This window comes from Trachurus japonicus, chromosome 3, assembly GCF_045865225.1.
Source record: "Trachurus japonicus isolate A0001 chromosome 3, Traja_1.0".
Lineage (NCBI taxonomy): Eukaryota > Metazoa > Chordata > Actinopteri > Carangiformes > Carangidae > Trachurus > Trachurus japonicus.
In genome coordinates this window covers 23922235-23937637 of record NC_140909.1, presented here as the reverse complement: position 1 = coordinate 23937637, position 15403 = coordinate 23922235, and the positions used below count along the sequence as shown (strand labels likewise).

At 40.8% G+C, this 15403-nt stretch overlaps 1 protein-coding gene across 2 annotated transcripts in view; it reads left to right on the top strand.

The window, feature by feature from the left end:
• The window catches only part of cdh8 (cadherin 8), a 102956-nt gene extending 91095 nt beyond the window's left edge, over window positions 1–11861 (top strand). Inside the window, exons 8-12 of one of the 2 annotated variants that reach the window (XM_085767402.1) lie at window positions 1828–1964; window positions 4685–4806; window positions 5543–5660; window positions 9291–9542; window positions 9698–11861. In XM_085767402.1, the coding sequence (XP_085623528.1) occupies window positions 1828–1964; window positions 4685–4806; window positions 5543–5660; window positions 9291–9542; window positions 9698–10191 (1123 nt within the window). In that variant the 3' untranslated portion in view covers window positions 10192–11861. The remainder of the gene's footprint in view (window positions 1–1827; window positions 1965–4684; window positions 4807–5542; window positions 5661–9290; window positions 9543–9697) is intronic. The other variant, XM_085767410.1, reaches the window with a different exon arrangement.
• The last annotated feature ends 3542 nt before the right edge of the window (window positions 11862–15403 follow it).

Genomic DNA, 15403 nt, shown 5'->3' with positions numbered 1-15403 from the left:
GTGAGGCTGTCAGCGTTTGACTGGGATCCACTCAGTCTGCAGGAGAGAGGCTGCTCCCAGGTGGTTTGCTGCTGTCTGCCTGTCTTAAAAGTGCTCTGCGTCTGCAGGGCAAGAGAAAAAGAGAGGGAGGGTGGGTGGAAAGAGGGGGGGAGAAGAGTCCTCATGGACCTCTCCCAGCCTGGCGTCTAGAGGATTTTACACCATTTCATCTCAAAAATGGAAATGTCACGGCTCGGTACATCTCCCCAACAATTGGAATCTGGGCCAGTGGTTTATTTATTTCATTTCTTGCCATTCTTGTATAAGCAGCGCTCTCCTTCATATAAATTGTTGTTGTTGTGACTTTGTCTTTGGCTTTTTCTGCTGCTCTTTCTCGATTTCTCTTTTCATCCCTTCCTGCTTCCACCCCCTCTCTCTCTCCTTCCTCTCATATAAATACTGCAGGGTTTCTGCCAACAGGTCTGCACTGATAGGGATGAGCGGTTACGCTGCGAGATGGTGGGAGACCCAGGGTTAGCAAGGAAGAGAGACGGGGTCAGCAGGGCGTCTGGTGGCTGAGTGATGCCTGTGTGGAGAAGAGGGTCTGAGGGAGTGGAAAAAAATGGATAGAGGGATTGGATTAGGGAGAGCTTGAGACCCAGCTGGATGGAAAAGAGGGGAAAAAGAACTTTCTGTTGGTGAGAAAGAGGGGGAAAAGATTGTGTAGTAATGTAGGAGTGAGCCAGTGAGAGAGAGAGAGAGGAACAGGGACAGTTTGTCCTGGAGGTATGAAAACACTTGTGCACGGTACACGTTGTAATTAGCTCACGTGAATCACTGTGGCCTTGTGTTTTGGGTGAGTAGGATGTTTATGAAAGTCACATATAATGGCTAATGAAATGTGTGAAACCAAAGATGACCCATAATGACAGATTCTTTTTTAGTCAGTTTTGTGTGGGCTCGTCCCAAGAATTGGCGCGGCGCGTGTTGCAACATGAAAGAGCGATTTCACAACTTCAAATGGCATCGGAAAATTCTCTTTTATGTGCATTCCAATTTCATACCCGCTGCTGGAGTTCTTCCTTTTTTTCTGGGGAGTTTTATGTCTTGCCACTGTATTTTTTTTTCTTTTCTTATTTTTTCAAGACTCTACAAGTCTCAAAACGTCAGCGTGTCACAGGGAAAGGGTCGCCGAGAAACAGTTTGTCAAATGCTTCCTTTGAAACCATGTTTGATTCACTCTGACATGAGCTGCTTTATTGACACAAAAGTCACTCTGTGGTTTGAAACAACAATGAAAAAAAAAAAGAAAAACCTCTCCCCTAAGACAATACAAGGTCACACATAACAGACCGGTCAGTGGTTCATTTCCATTACATCCATTATCCCCTCTCTCACCCTCCCCCACCCTGTGTTGTTTGAGCCCCTGTGTGACACAGTGCTGTCCTAACTCATTAATGCAAAGCCTCCGGGAGCCATTGAGTGTTGACAGAGCCCAAACAGGGTTACCAACACCCCATCTCTTACCCTGACATAACATTTACTAATGGTCTTTTTTTTTTTTTGTGCAGGAGGGTGGGGGTGTCACCCGTGATTGCGAGGGAGGGGGGCTTCTTGGGCCTTATCAGGTTTTAATGCCTCCTGCTGCTCATGTGAAGCCTGTAATTACTCCTCAGATGATAATTATTGATTTCCTGCTGGTTTTAATATGCATTAATCTACAGGTTTCTCTTAATGGGTAAGGTCCCATTAGCCGCAACACCCAAAGGAGCCCCTAAAGACACTTTTGCGCTGCCATTCAGGAACTCTTTTAGCTCAAATTTCTGACAATCGGTTGTCTCTCTGCAGATACTTCATCGATCGGCATACGGACCTGGAGAGGCAGTTCAACATCAACGTGGACGATGGAAAGATTACACTTGCTAAACCTCTGGACCGGGAGACAGACATGTGGCACAACATAACAGTAACCGCCACAGAAGTCAGTAAGTAAAATGTGCTTCTCCCCCCGGTGCGCACAAATCCTCTCTCATGAATTACAATTTCCTATTTTGAGAATCAGTGTAATTCCAGACACTCATTTGCACGCAAATTTTGAAGAAAAAAAAAAAAAAAGGAGAACTGCAGGAGGTTCACGTACAAGATCTTTTTTTTCCTCTGAGCGACTTCTGTCAAAAGGAATCACAGACCTGCTGCACACAATCCTCTGGTTCGACAGTATGGCGCTCTGTAAACCATCTCTCTTTAATCGCTTCAATAGTATGGCACAAACAATTAGCATTTGAATCCACAGAGGCATTAAATAAGTTAATTTGCTGAGTTTTGATTGAATTAAACAGCTCAGTAGTCAATTTGTGGGAATGCAAGAACATTAAGACGTATCAAATAAACAGTTTTAAAGTCACGCTCCAGAGTGGATTGCTCCAATGCCAGCATCCATTACAGATTAAAGAACATCTGCGAACCGCAAAACTCACTGACTACGTAGAAAATCTTGCCGGCAGAGCTACAAACAGCTCAGACCATATGTAAGGCTTTATTTGCATACAGATTGTTTCAGGGGGGCTGTATGTTGTGATAAAGCTTAATGTAGCCCTTAAGGCTATTGGAATAGAAATTTACACAGCTTGTAACTTTTTTTCCCCCTGTCCTCTGCTGCTCTATCTCTCTTCTTCTCCCTCTCTGTCTCATTCTCTATCTGTCCCTTTCTTTCCTTAATCAAAGGAAAAGCACATTAATTGTCAGAATAAATGAAAGCTCAAACACTGTCATAATGTTTTGGCCGTGCAGCACAGACAAATCCCACCACCGTAGCAGCAGCCCTGTTGGAGGAATTGAGAGTGTCTCATTTGATAAGCTGGTTGCCTTGTCAAGTCTTGCACCCATACATTTAAAGTGCGTTTTCATGCCTCTTGGCAAAGTAACTGTGGCTGGAGATAGTGGCATCTCTGAGAACACCTAATAGGAATTTGCCAAAATAAATATGGCAGTTTTGCTATTCTTCACAGACGGGGAGGGGATAGCGGTGTCTTCTCTGGCGTGAAGAGGAATAGATGTGTTCCCAGTTCTATCCCGATGCCATTTGCCACCCAAACGGAGACACGTTCTGCCGCCTCGCACCAGTTGACATCTGACTAATCAGATTCTATTCCCTGTCTGCTGCTGGGGGAAAGTCACTTTTGCAAGGAGGAGGGACGCTGTCTCCCGCTCTCCCTCTGCCCTAATCCATCTTACGTTGTCTATCAGACTGTCAATTGCCTCTCTCCTCACTGCTTACCTCTTTTTCAACTCATCCGCTGGTCCGCTGGAGACCTTGAATATGTGGGGCATCCTGTCCACTGTTTCATGTTGTTATTTTTATTATTAAATGGAGAGGATGATGAAATAAAGAAAAATAAAACACCAATATTTTTGTGGCTCCAACAGTGAGTCAACCTCCATAGACTCTCATTTTAAAATGTCCAAACTAACAACATAAATGAATATGTTTGCAGTCGGGTACACAAAACAGCAACAAAACTCTCTCTGGCTGCTTTCATGACAACTAGTCAGCAACAGCAAATGTAGAATTGTTTAAAGACTCACCTGTTTCACTTCGATCAAGGTTTTAAGTTCTGCAAAATTGAGGGCTTGTTGCATTGGGCAACAACTGGATGAGTATTTACTAGCTTCCACTCTTCAACAACATCCATCTTTATACAGTTTATGAGTCCAGCACAACCTGCTGCTTATGGTAACATTAGAAAATGTTGATTGTAGATACATGTTGTTTAACTGACACCGTTCGGTAAAATAACACAATGTGACTTAAAAAAAGAAGATCTATAGCTACTGAGCAGTGGACACAGTCCAGATCAATATGTTGCAGTATTTTGTGAAAAGGAAAAACTCACCAAGAGCCCTCACTGTGTAACACCTTACTCCTCAGAGAATCTTAGGTTTATGTCTAAAATGACGAGACGCCGCATTTATTGCCGTTAACAGAACATCAGACCTCTTCTAAAGTGGCTGAGTGGCTTTAAATAGATAAATGAATGAGATAAAAAAAAGAAAATAAAAAGGCCCAAATCGACTCGTCCTTCTTAGGGCCACATTTACAGATAATTGCTCTAAAAGTTGGCATTTGCACCACAAATTAATAAATACAACAGTTTACGTGGACTCTCGAAAGGGACTGTCAATTACCAGCGATGAATAATTCCAATCAAAATCTAATCTAATTAAACTGCCTTTTATTGTCTTTTTAGACTTCAGTTACCAGTGACTCATTAATATGCATGTTTTAACCCTCATGTTTTAAACATTACAGTGTACAGGGGATTTTCAAAAGCACTTTGAATGATGTTTTTTTTTTTTTCCTGCTGCCTAGAATCCTGTTTTGCATCACTGATACTAGCTGAAATGTAGATTGATGTGGCGTATCATCTGTCCTCCCATCAGCTCAGGAAATGAAGGGAGAAATAAAGATTGAAAATAAAGGAAATTAAAACTAGGTCACAGAATTTATTTGGCATTTCATGTGTAACCTTGTTTTTTTCCACACAGTTTTCACACATTTTGCTCATTGTCTTTTTCAACTTTGTCATCTATCTATCTATCTATCTATCTATCTATCTATCTATCTATCTATCTATCTATCTATCTATCTATCTATCTATCTATCTATCTATCTATCTATCTATCTATCTATCTATCTATCTATTAGGAAACCACAGTCAGATATCGAGGGCGATTGTGGCCATCAGGGTAATGGACGTAAACGACAATGCCCCCTACTTTGCAGACTCATACGAGACCTTTTTGTGTGAAAATGGAAAACCTGGACAGGTAAAGAAAGAGGTGGCTCATTCATCAAACAAGCAATCTATCATTTTCTTTTTCTCTCTTGCTTTCTTTCTCTTTCTTTCCTCCCCTCTAATGATTGGCCACAGTGAATTATAGCCTATTTATTTCACTGGGAAACTAGAGGTGGGAGTGTAGCCTTTTTTCCCCCCCTGCAACAGTTCTCCCGTGACACAGTGTCAGCGGAGCAAAGGGGAAATGAGAGCAGTCAGGATTGATCAGAGTGGATCATAATTCAAGACTGTCTTTCATGTCCTGCTCCAGATGGCACAATGCTTCCCCCAGCCAAAAATCCTGGACGAGTATTTAGCATTCTCCATCTCATCAATCGACCTCTTTCAGGGGACCTGTGTATGTACAATAGGGAGCTTTATTGAAAGGGGAGAAAAAAAGAGAAGTGAAAAAGGGGAAGCTGTCCTGCAGGGCCTGAATTCTAATTTCCAATCAATCATAAAGACGTACAGCACGATAAGACCTATGATGACAGATTAACAGATAGAGCCAGGAGCCTGAAAGTGTGCCAGACGAGACAGGACCTCATTGATTATAATCTCAAACTCCAGGAATGAATAGAGCATATATTTCATCAGGTGTGATCCAGCCAGTATTACAACGAGGAAATCTCGGGTGGCAAAAAACAGGGTAATAAATAGGCCGCCTCCTCTAATGGCTTTGAGCCCTTTTTTGGTATTATCTTATCATCTCTCTGTTTTCAACGCAGGTGATCCAGACCATCAAGGCAACGGACAAAGACGATCCAATCCAGGGCCACTACTTTGACTTCCGCCTGGTCCCTGAGATGCTTAACAACCCCAATTTCACCATCAAAAACAACCCAGGTGAAAGAAAAAAGAAAACACAGAGAAAAGCAACTCTTCTTGTGGCAGAATGAGTGAAGGTTCTGTAGATTTCTCCAATGGCTTTCCAGTCTAATCTCTAACCCGCGGCATGTTAGCCGTTCTGGAGATGAAATCTGGTGGATCAGTGTAGCTCACAATTAGCAGATGTGAAATTGTCTGGACACCAGCTTCTTTTTACTCCCCAGTGCGTTTTGAGGGAAACTAAATGAATGGGATCCAAATGGCTTTTCCTGGTAGTCTTGCAGCTCAATGTAGGATGACTTCCCAGGAGCTGTTGCAGTGTGGCAGATGGTGCTAAATTTATTTGCTAAATACTCTTGATTGGTTTATTTGCCATCTTTCTCCTGTCTTTATTCAATTCCTCTTCTGCTGCAATCCCCTCCATGCCCGACTCTGAACAGGCTGTGTTCCTGATGACGTTGTGTAATGTTTTCGGCTCGGGGCAAAAAAAAATCTTCATATGGTACTATCCTTCTGTTTCAACGTAGAGCCTGCAGGCTAATTTACTGCAGCCACTCTCTGATGGAGGAAAGAGTCCATAAAAATTAGGTCATCAAATGGACGATCCATTTTGACAAAAATAAAAAACCCTTTTACTTTTTAAACAGGTACATTTACCAGACAGGAAGAAATGAGACACCAGTGTAATAATCACAAGCAATGCAAAAAACAAATAAATAAATAAAAGCACTTCATTTGCACAGCACAGCAAAAACAGCTGCATTTTACATCACTTGCCTGTAACCGAAATAAATATAGGTTGTGGTTCAGCTCTCGCTACAGTATGTAATACATACAGCACCGACCACTTGTCTATTGCTAATTCCGTGCAGAGGAAAGAAGCCCATCATTCCGCATGCCCCCAAAACACTTCAGTGGCTGAATCGGCAGCTGTGGGAGACACTTCAATGAAGAGCGTCAGGCTCCTGTGAGCCTGTGTGTGCTGCTTTTGTTTGCGATGATGAGTGTAATTGTAGGGATTGCACAGTGAAGAGGTTAGGGGTTGCCCACAGTGGGGAAAATGGCTGAGATTCTGACCAGCTGTATACAAGATATCAAGCACTCTGACAAGGCTGCGTTCGGGGGGCGGGCCTGCAGCAGAACATTGTAGGGCCTATACCATCCTCAGTTACTGAGACAACATGCTAACCAGGAGGCCTGAAACACACTTCAGTTGATAGAAGCTTATTTTACACTTGGTGCTTAAATAATGAAAGAAAAGAAAATCTTCCTTCCTCAAAATATAAAGTTGAGCTCACAACCATCTCAACACCCTGGCTCAGCTTAATCATGCAAGAGAACTGCAGCCACAGTCTACCTTGATTTCATATGACTGGAACCTTTTAGATATTACTTTGTAACTGATAAGTTTACTGACTTACTACTGACTTTCTCTGCTTATGCCAATGTTTTAGCCACAAGCATCATTGGCACTTATTGTTGGTTTCCTGTCATAGCATCTGTAAGGGAGAAATTCCTATTTTGGATGTAGTATTGGTTTTATGATGGTACCACTTTACTGTGCACACAGTGGACCAGTCATTCATACCAATGATAAGTCAATGGCAGCTTGCTAATCTAATTTATTTGGTAACTAGCTGGTCAGCTATAGTGCACTGAGCTGCTCAAGAACTCAAATGCAAATAGCAACAGTCAATTTAGACAGTGTAGTCTGTAGTCTGTAACGCCATCCACATAACCTTTAAGCTACAAGATTGTGTTTACTGGTGTCCCAAAACAATAAAGGGTTGTCAGTCAAACTGTCACCCAATTCTCTCAATCAGAGGCTTAAAAGACAAATAGGATACTTTAAAAGCTAATCTGCTAATTATTTTTGACTCGACTTTTAAGATATCACGTGGACTCCAAGCTGGTTGGACACAACAGTGGTTCAGAACATTTTCCAACTCATGGACTGCCTTACAAATATTTCAACCACATACAAATTGTATCATCATAATGTAATACAAACAGGAGAAGTGTTTGCAATATCTCTGCAGCCCACCAGTAGGCCCCGGCTCACAGGTTGAGAACCACTGTGTTATGGTAAATACGTACACACTTTATTATTTCATGTTTGTGTTTATTTTGTCAGCACATACACATAGTGGAATAGTTAATCACTTCCAGCTTCACATTAAACGGACAATAAAGCTGCAGATATTAACATATCCATATATTCAGTAAAGCAATCATGCTCATTTGTTCCTGTAAGAAAGAAGTGGTACAAAGTGTCACCTTTGTACCACTTCAAAAAAGAAGTATTTATTTCCGTCTAGACAAAATCAGACCTTCCCACATTACCTCTTTTGCTTCTTCCTATCCTTTGATATTATGTTATTAAAAAGCATTTAAGTCCTGCTGGTTTGACATTCATGAACGCACCATGTGTAGCTGCTCAAAAAATCTTCAGAGAGTTCAGAAAGTTGACAGCAGAAGTTACCGTTAGTGTCACTTCTGCTGTCGCTACTGTCATTTAGAGCCTCCCACATATTAAGTTATTAATAGCAGAAAAAAAATATTCAAATGAGCCTTTGCTTTTCTTATGGTGATTATTAATGTTTCAGTGTTCATAGGGTTTTAATTAGATTAGATGTAACACTTAAAGTGCCCTAATGTATAAAACAAAACCATAAAAGAAAAAAAAAGGAAAACCTTTTATCTATCTGCAAAGATGTTTTCAATTTGATTGGCAGGAAATTTGTGATTCTATTTTTACCATCAAAAATTGCCAAGAAAAAGAAACTGACCTGTATACCAGGACACGCTCTGACGCTGTAGTACGGCATAGTAGATAGTTGCACACTCGCTACGCACTGCAGAGTGATCCAAATGAAATAGGACATGTCAGTGCTCACAAGGCAGAGCGTACCACTTTGTGGCAGCAGTCGTAAGGAAATAAATCTGAGCATATGTTCACATCAATTACAGATTGTGCAAAGCAAATAATTCTATCATGAAGCATTGCATCTTTTGATTAAGTCTGCTCTGTCAATGCAGATGTTTCAACTTGGCTGTTTCTTTACACCACCAGATCTACCCCAACCCCACCCCCCCACCCCTCTTCTCAGTGCACCCTCAAGCAGAGAGGCAAAGGTTAGACTATCAGAAATCTTGTACATTTTCCATAAGATCAGCAGGAGTATATTCTTATGGGGATGCAAGTGTTTGATAATGTGAGCAGGGGTAAGGAGAGCCAGCTAATGAGCAGACAGCTTCACAGAAGTGTCATCAAAGAGCAGCTGGCACCTTTCTGGGTCGACATGTGCCATGTTCTAAGCCAGTGTCGCCTGCCGTAGCCCCTTCATTTCTTCAGCTTTCAAAGGGCACAGCAAACTGGGGCTCGCCTTCCTTCAGAATTCCCAAATTGGACTGTCGAGCCAAAAGGGAAGGTGTCTGAAACTCATCTACGGTGTTGGAATGTGAGAATGTTAAAAAAGCCCATAGTGACGATTGATGCGAAATTAGTTTATCCTCATGCTGCACTGATATTCACACAATTTAATAATAGAACTTCAATCTGTCACCACTATGAATAATAATAACGTTTTTACACATCCGCACCAACAATTACAAATAATAATATCTGGCTTCACCTCTCTCTGACAGACAATTCAATCAGTGTTCTAGCCAAGCACGACACCTTCAGACGACAAAAACAGGAGATGTACTTCCTGCCAATCATTGTGACGGACAATGGGAACCCTCCGATGAGCAGCACCAACACTCTGACCATCCGAGTGTGCAGCTGTAACGCGGATGGCACTGTCCTGTCCTGCAACGTGGAGGCCTACGTCTTACCCATCGGCCTCAGTATGGGGGCTCTCATCGCCATCCTGGCCTGCATCATACTGCTGTTAGGTGAGGTGTTTTTACTGTTGTAATATTACAACCATGAGGGGGAAAAACATGAATAATGTAACTGAAAATCAACTTATCAAAGCTGATCCAGTTTCTTTCTTCCTTTCTTCCTGTCTTTCTTTCTTTCCTCCATGTTTTGTCTTTCTTTCCGACAGTAATAGTAGTACTATTTGTCACCTTGAGAAGACACAAGAATGAACCCCTGATCATCAAGGATGACGAGGATGTGAGAGAGAATATTATCCGTTACGATGACGAAGGGGGAGGCGAGGAGGACACGGAGGCGTTCGACATCGCCACGCTGCAGAACCCAGACGGCATCAACGGTTACTTACCACGCAAGGACATCAAGCCGGACCTGCAGTTCATGCCCAGGGCGGGCCAGCACTCGGGTCCCAACGGCGTGGACGTGGACGAATTCATCAACGTGCGTCTCCACGAGGCAGACAATGATCCCACAGCGCCGCCGTATGACTCCATACAGATCTATGGATACGAGGGTCGTGGGTCCATTGCTGGCTCCCTCAGCTCACTGGAGACGGCGTCATCAGACTCGGACCAGAACTATGACTATCTCAGAGAGTGGGGCCCACGCTTCAGAAGACTTGGGGAGCTCTACTCTGTGGGCGAGAGCGACCGCGAGACCTGACCTTTGGTTTGTTAGAGGAAAAAAAAAGACCTTTCAGATTTTTTTTTCTGTCCACATACTTGTGTGTTAAACGCTAGGGGGTTTGCTGGCTTTTAAAAACAGGTGTTTAAAAAAAAGAAAAAAAAAACAGTTAATAAACAAGAGAGGCCACCTTTTGTATTCTTCTTAGAGTGAGGTATAGCAGTCGTCATCCACTACGTCAAGCGCATTGTAATTGTTGAGCCAAACAATGTCTTTATTAGGAGATCTATGATTCTTGTGGAGTGTAACTTAGATTCCGTTGTGGAGTGTCTAGCAGTATTTTGGGTGTTAGTCATTTGCTGTGACTGCCAGTAGCAGATAAAACCCTGGGTTTGCTGGTAGTTGCCCAATGAAAGGAAATAATAGGATGTTGTTGGGTTCTCTGAAGCTTGAGCGGACACACATATACTCCATGCTCCATGGACAGCAAGCTGGACTACAGAAGCTGCAGCAGGACTCTTTGTTTCATGTCTGCCAGCTGACCGGTGATCTGAGACAAAATGACGAAGAAAAAGCAATATATGGTCTACATTACAATGATGAATGTATGTATGATTTGAAAAAAGCAAAAAGACAAACCAGTATTGGCTTTAAGGTGAATTTGTTATCATTTGATATGTTCTCTGGTGGCCACATTTATAAACTATCTAAAGCCCGGAAAGGCTTGCTTTATACAACTCTTTGTATTTACATGCTACAGGTGTGGGTCGCAAGTGTTACTAGCCTATAAAACACTGAAGTGAAGACAAAAAAGAGAAATGTAGAAACTCTGAGGCCTTCTTTTTACAGAAGCAACATTAAATACAATTGTAATCTACTGTTTTTTGACAAGAGACGTGTTGATTCTTCATTAATGTTCTATGAGTTTTTGTATATCTGTTCTTAAATCATTTATTTTGTGTGCTGACAATTTCAAGTGAGTGTGTTTAGATTATTTCACATCCAGCTGTTTTTTTCAAACACTCTAACACTATTTCATTACGGACAAATCTTTATCATGAATTTACTGCAGTTGATGACGTAGATTAGATGTAAGCAGGAAAAACAAGAGCACTAATGACTACAGATGATCTAACTAATTGGGAATGCAGGAATGGGACCTTTTCTGACACATGCTAATTCTGTGTAAAATATGTCTCATAATATTTCCTGGGGTACAGCCAGTGACCGTCCGAGCACAATAGTCTAATTAATACTTACGTGTAGTACGTGACTCCCTCCAAACATCTGATCTCATTTAGGAAAGACTGCATTAGCCCAAGAAAAGTGAAAACACAAATCCAGACCATGTGCATATTGTGCTTACACTGTATGATATCAATAAAAAAGACTTGTACTGTACATAGAGTTACTGCTAACGTCATTAGCTTTCAATGAGGTGGTAGGTTTTGTCTCTGCACGTTAGCTCTTGCACATAATGAGAATCTCAATGGCACTACAGCTGCGTGCGTACTCAGTTTGTACTGATACAGTATTATGGCAGTTCTCGGTAGACTAAACAATATATATGGAATAGTCCTACATGCAGATCATATTTTCTACTGTGCTTTAATGCTTATAAATGTGTATGTTCAATTATTTACTCTCTGTACTGTAATCTAAGATACCCTGTATTGTTTCCTACTTTGTGAAATATATTTTTATAAATATTGCTGAATGGGTGTGGTTTTCTTATGCAGCCAAGATGCGACAATAAAATCACAAATACAGCATCAGTGACGTTTGAGCGCCACCTCAAAATTTTCCAAAGGTTCAGTTTGCTCATAATAAGCAGTGCCACTCACGTTGTGTGTAAAACTTTGGTGGCTCTAAAAATGACCCGGATAATGCTGTAGTGATGTCATCAGTATTGTCTATTTTTGGCCATAAATGGGTAGAATGACGAGGAACAAAACATAAGGCAACGTCAGCTGCTGCAGCTTTGATTTTGACTGCTTTTGCTTTAAAGCTCTGTCACAGCCAAGTCTCCCAACTTCTCGGACAAACAATACTACTGTGAATTGCCCTAAGAGTACCCCCTCTAAAAATATATCATGTAATGGTAATAAATTTCTTCTGATGGCCTTTTTCTTATGACCTTTTCAAATATAGCTCCTGAAAAGCCTTGAAACATCACAGAATAATACCCAACAACAGAGCCTGAGAGCAGGAAGCACAACTGGACCCATCCTCGCAGCAGCAGGACGGCTGTGCTGAATCTCTCAAAGTGCTTCTGGCAGGCTTATGCGTCATAAAACAGTGTGATAAAGACAAAAGCAGCCCTGTAGCATTATATTTCTCAGACTGTTCCTCACTTAGTCACCTAGCATAGTCTGGCCCTGCACTCCATGAATGCTATAAAAGTCAGTTTCCCGTTTCTCGTGATGTGGTAGAGGAGAAAAAGAAATGGACTTTCAACCCACTTGACTCAACATTATTACAGCTTTAGTCTAAACCCGCACCCCAAAAGAGCAACAACCTCCCACCAGCTTTTCTTCGGCTTGGAATTGTCTCTGATGTTGAAGGCAACATTTCATCCCCTAAAGTTTCTGTTTTGCTTGCTCAGAAAATATACTGTCTTAAGGATGTGCTTTATCAGTTTGACATTAAGAACATGACATTATGAAGTTGTGACAATTCAACTTTCAGAAGGCTATAGTCGATCACACTGTTTAAATGACTTCAGAGGGAATCAGAGATGGCATCAGCACACGCTATACTCTCATCTCTTTGTATGTCACCAGCCAAGAAGGAATATCTTTTAACACACACTATAATATAGTCTTATTAGATTGATGCAGCCTTATCTGTTCTCTCATAAAGTGAGAGATATGGCTTGGAGACCATTGTGTTTTAATCCTAATTTGATATTTAAATCTCCCAAAAACTGTGTACACAGGGAGAAACTGACTTTACACAAGTAAATACATTGCAATAGATAAAACAGAATATAAATATAAATTGTGATGTTATTTTATAGTAAAACTTGTGTGCCACTGTTGTTTTTGTTCTTTTAAGCAAAGATTAGATGTCATGTAATTTCCTGTTGTCTTGTTTCTTTCATCTTGTTTATTACTCTTTTCCTTTTTTAAATCTCTTTGAAAATGGTCTCATCTTCATGTTAATCCTGAAAGATGAGACTTTTGTTTGAATGTCGCTCATATTGATGTTGTTTTGGTTGTTTGTTTTTTGACAAATAACAAGTTTTTGATCATATCAATTATTGACTATTCAGAAGTTAGCTCAAAGGCTTAAAATCACACTACACTCTACAATGCATACATCTAGAGTACCGTAGTATACACACACCATGCACACACACACACACTGAAGACAGGAAATAGTATTTGTGGAATGAAAACAACATTAGACACATACTGTAGATACTGTTAAAGGAGCTGTTTACGTTTTTCCTATTCCTATAGGCTATAGTCAGTGTTAGCGTTAGCAGTTTATTTCCCTGTAGTATTGACTAAAACTTGAACTACTGCTGCATTTGCAACACAGGGTGTTGTTACATTCTCTGAGCAGCTCTTCTTCTTCAGGGCAGACTGGACACTGCACAGATTGCATCACAAAGGGAAAAGACAGACTTGGCATGCTAACTTCAGTAGAAAAGAAGACATAAACAGAGGCAAACACAAGCGCAAGCACCGCTGGTGTTTGCAAGCTAGAAAATACCTACTTCCTTTAACCCTGTTTGATGGTTAGAGGAAAAATTGCAGTCTGATTACCTATTACAGACATTTACCTTTTCCAAACTTGCTGGAATGGCATTGGTATTTCAGATTTGCCCTCTGGGATTGGAAGTGATGTTGCACCTAGAAGCTGCTATCTTTATGCACCTGATCCATTAGCTAGCCATGGAACACATTTCACCCACCAATATCTTCCAGTAAATGATAGAACAAATTGTTTTCTGGAATGTGTGACCTCGGCAGGTCAGCAGACTCATTTGTAGTCAATCTTCATGCTCCCCAACTGCTGTGTACGGCTGCAGGTCTGACAGAGGTTGCCTAACTAAACAGTGAATCAAATTATCTTCTCACTTTTGTCACGTAATGGAAGTGTCCCTCAGGTGACAACCTTGCACTTGTTGTACCCTGCTGATATATGCCAGATTTTATAAGGCAGGCCTGTGGCTCTGGCTCGCGTGGTGAAGAAACTGTAATTACTGTTGCCTGGCAGAGATGCCCTCAATTACAAATAAACTTGGTGCATACAAATTAAGAAAAATTGTTTCTCCTCTGGATTCGATTGATTGACATGTCTCACCCAACATTTTTTCTTTTTCTTTATTTCATATTAAACATTGTAATGTTGTAATGGCTGGATTAACCCTTTGCGGGAACCTTGAGCAAAAATGAGTGATTCAAGCACTCTGATATGCTCTTGAAGTGATCCAGATACATGTGTAATACAAATACACTGGAGACTGCACACAGCAGATTAATTATACTTTGCCTTTAGGTGGATTCTACATGGCCGCAGGTTTACTGTGCACCAATTAGTTTTTTTTTTTTGCAATTTGATTAAACACTAACTTATTTAGCAACATGCACCTTGTAGAGCATCGAGTATTAAAGATTTTAAAACCAGAACGATCTCACATACACTTCCAGTTTTTACATGTATTTGAGGAAAAAGTGACTTTCATTTGTAAAAGTATTTAAAATTACATTTGCAAATATAGCAAAGAACAAATCTAATCCATAAACAATATGGCAATTAATCCATAACCTCCCTGTTCACTGATTTATCAAGGACACGTGACAGTTGTGGAATTGATTATTTGATCAGGGCACCAAAAGTATGTTGTGCCTCCGTTGTGTTATGAGCATTTGGTTGCTGTGTTTCTGAAAGGGTTGTTACCAGGCAGTTAGCTCAGCATCAGACAGGATATAAAGCAGCATGGTAATCAAGCAAGTGAATATTACATTTTCTAAAATAAGACTAATACAGAGTAAGATATTGGCATTTTATAAAACAGCAGTTATAAATCAGTGTAATAAAAAAAAAAAAAAAAAAAAAAAAGATATTACAGTAACTGACAGGTGAGGGGTTTTTACAAGAGAATGTGGTCATGTGTACCACGTACAGACAAAAATATGACAAAATAAAACATATTGCAAAGAGCTTTTTAGCATGATGTGTCCAAACTCATGGCTTTAGAAGACACTAAATAATCTGAATCAACATCATCCTCTTTTGT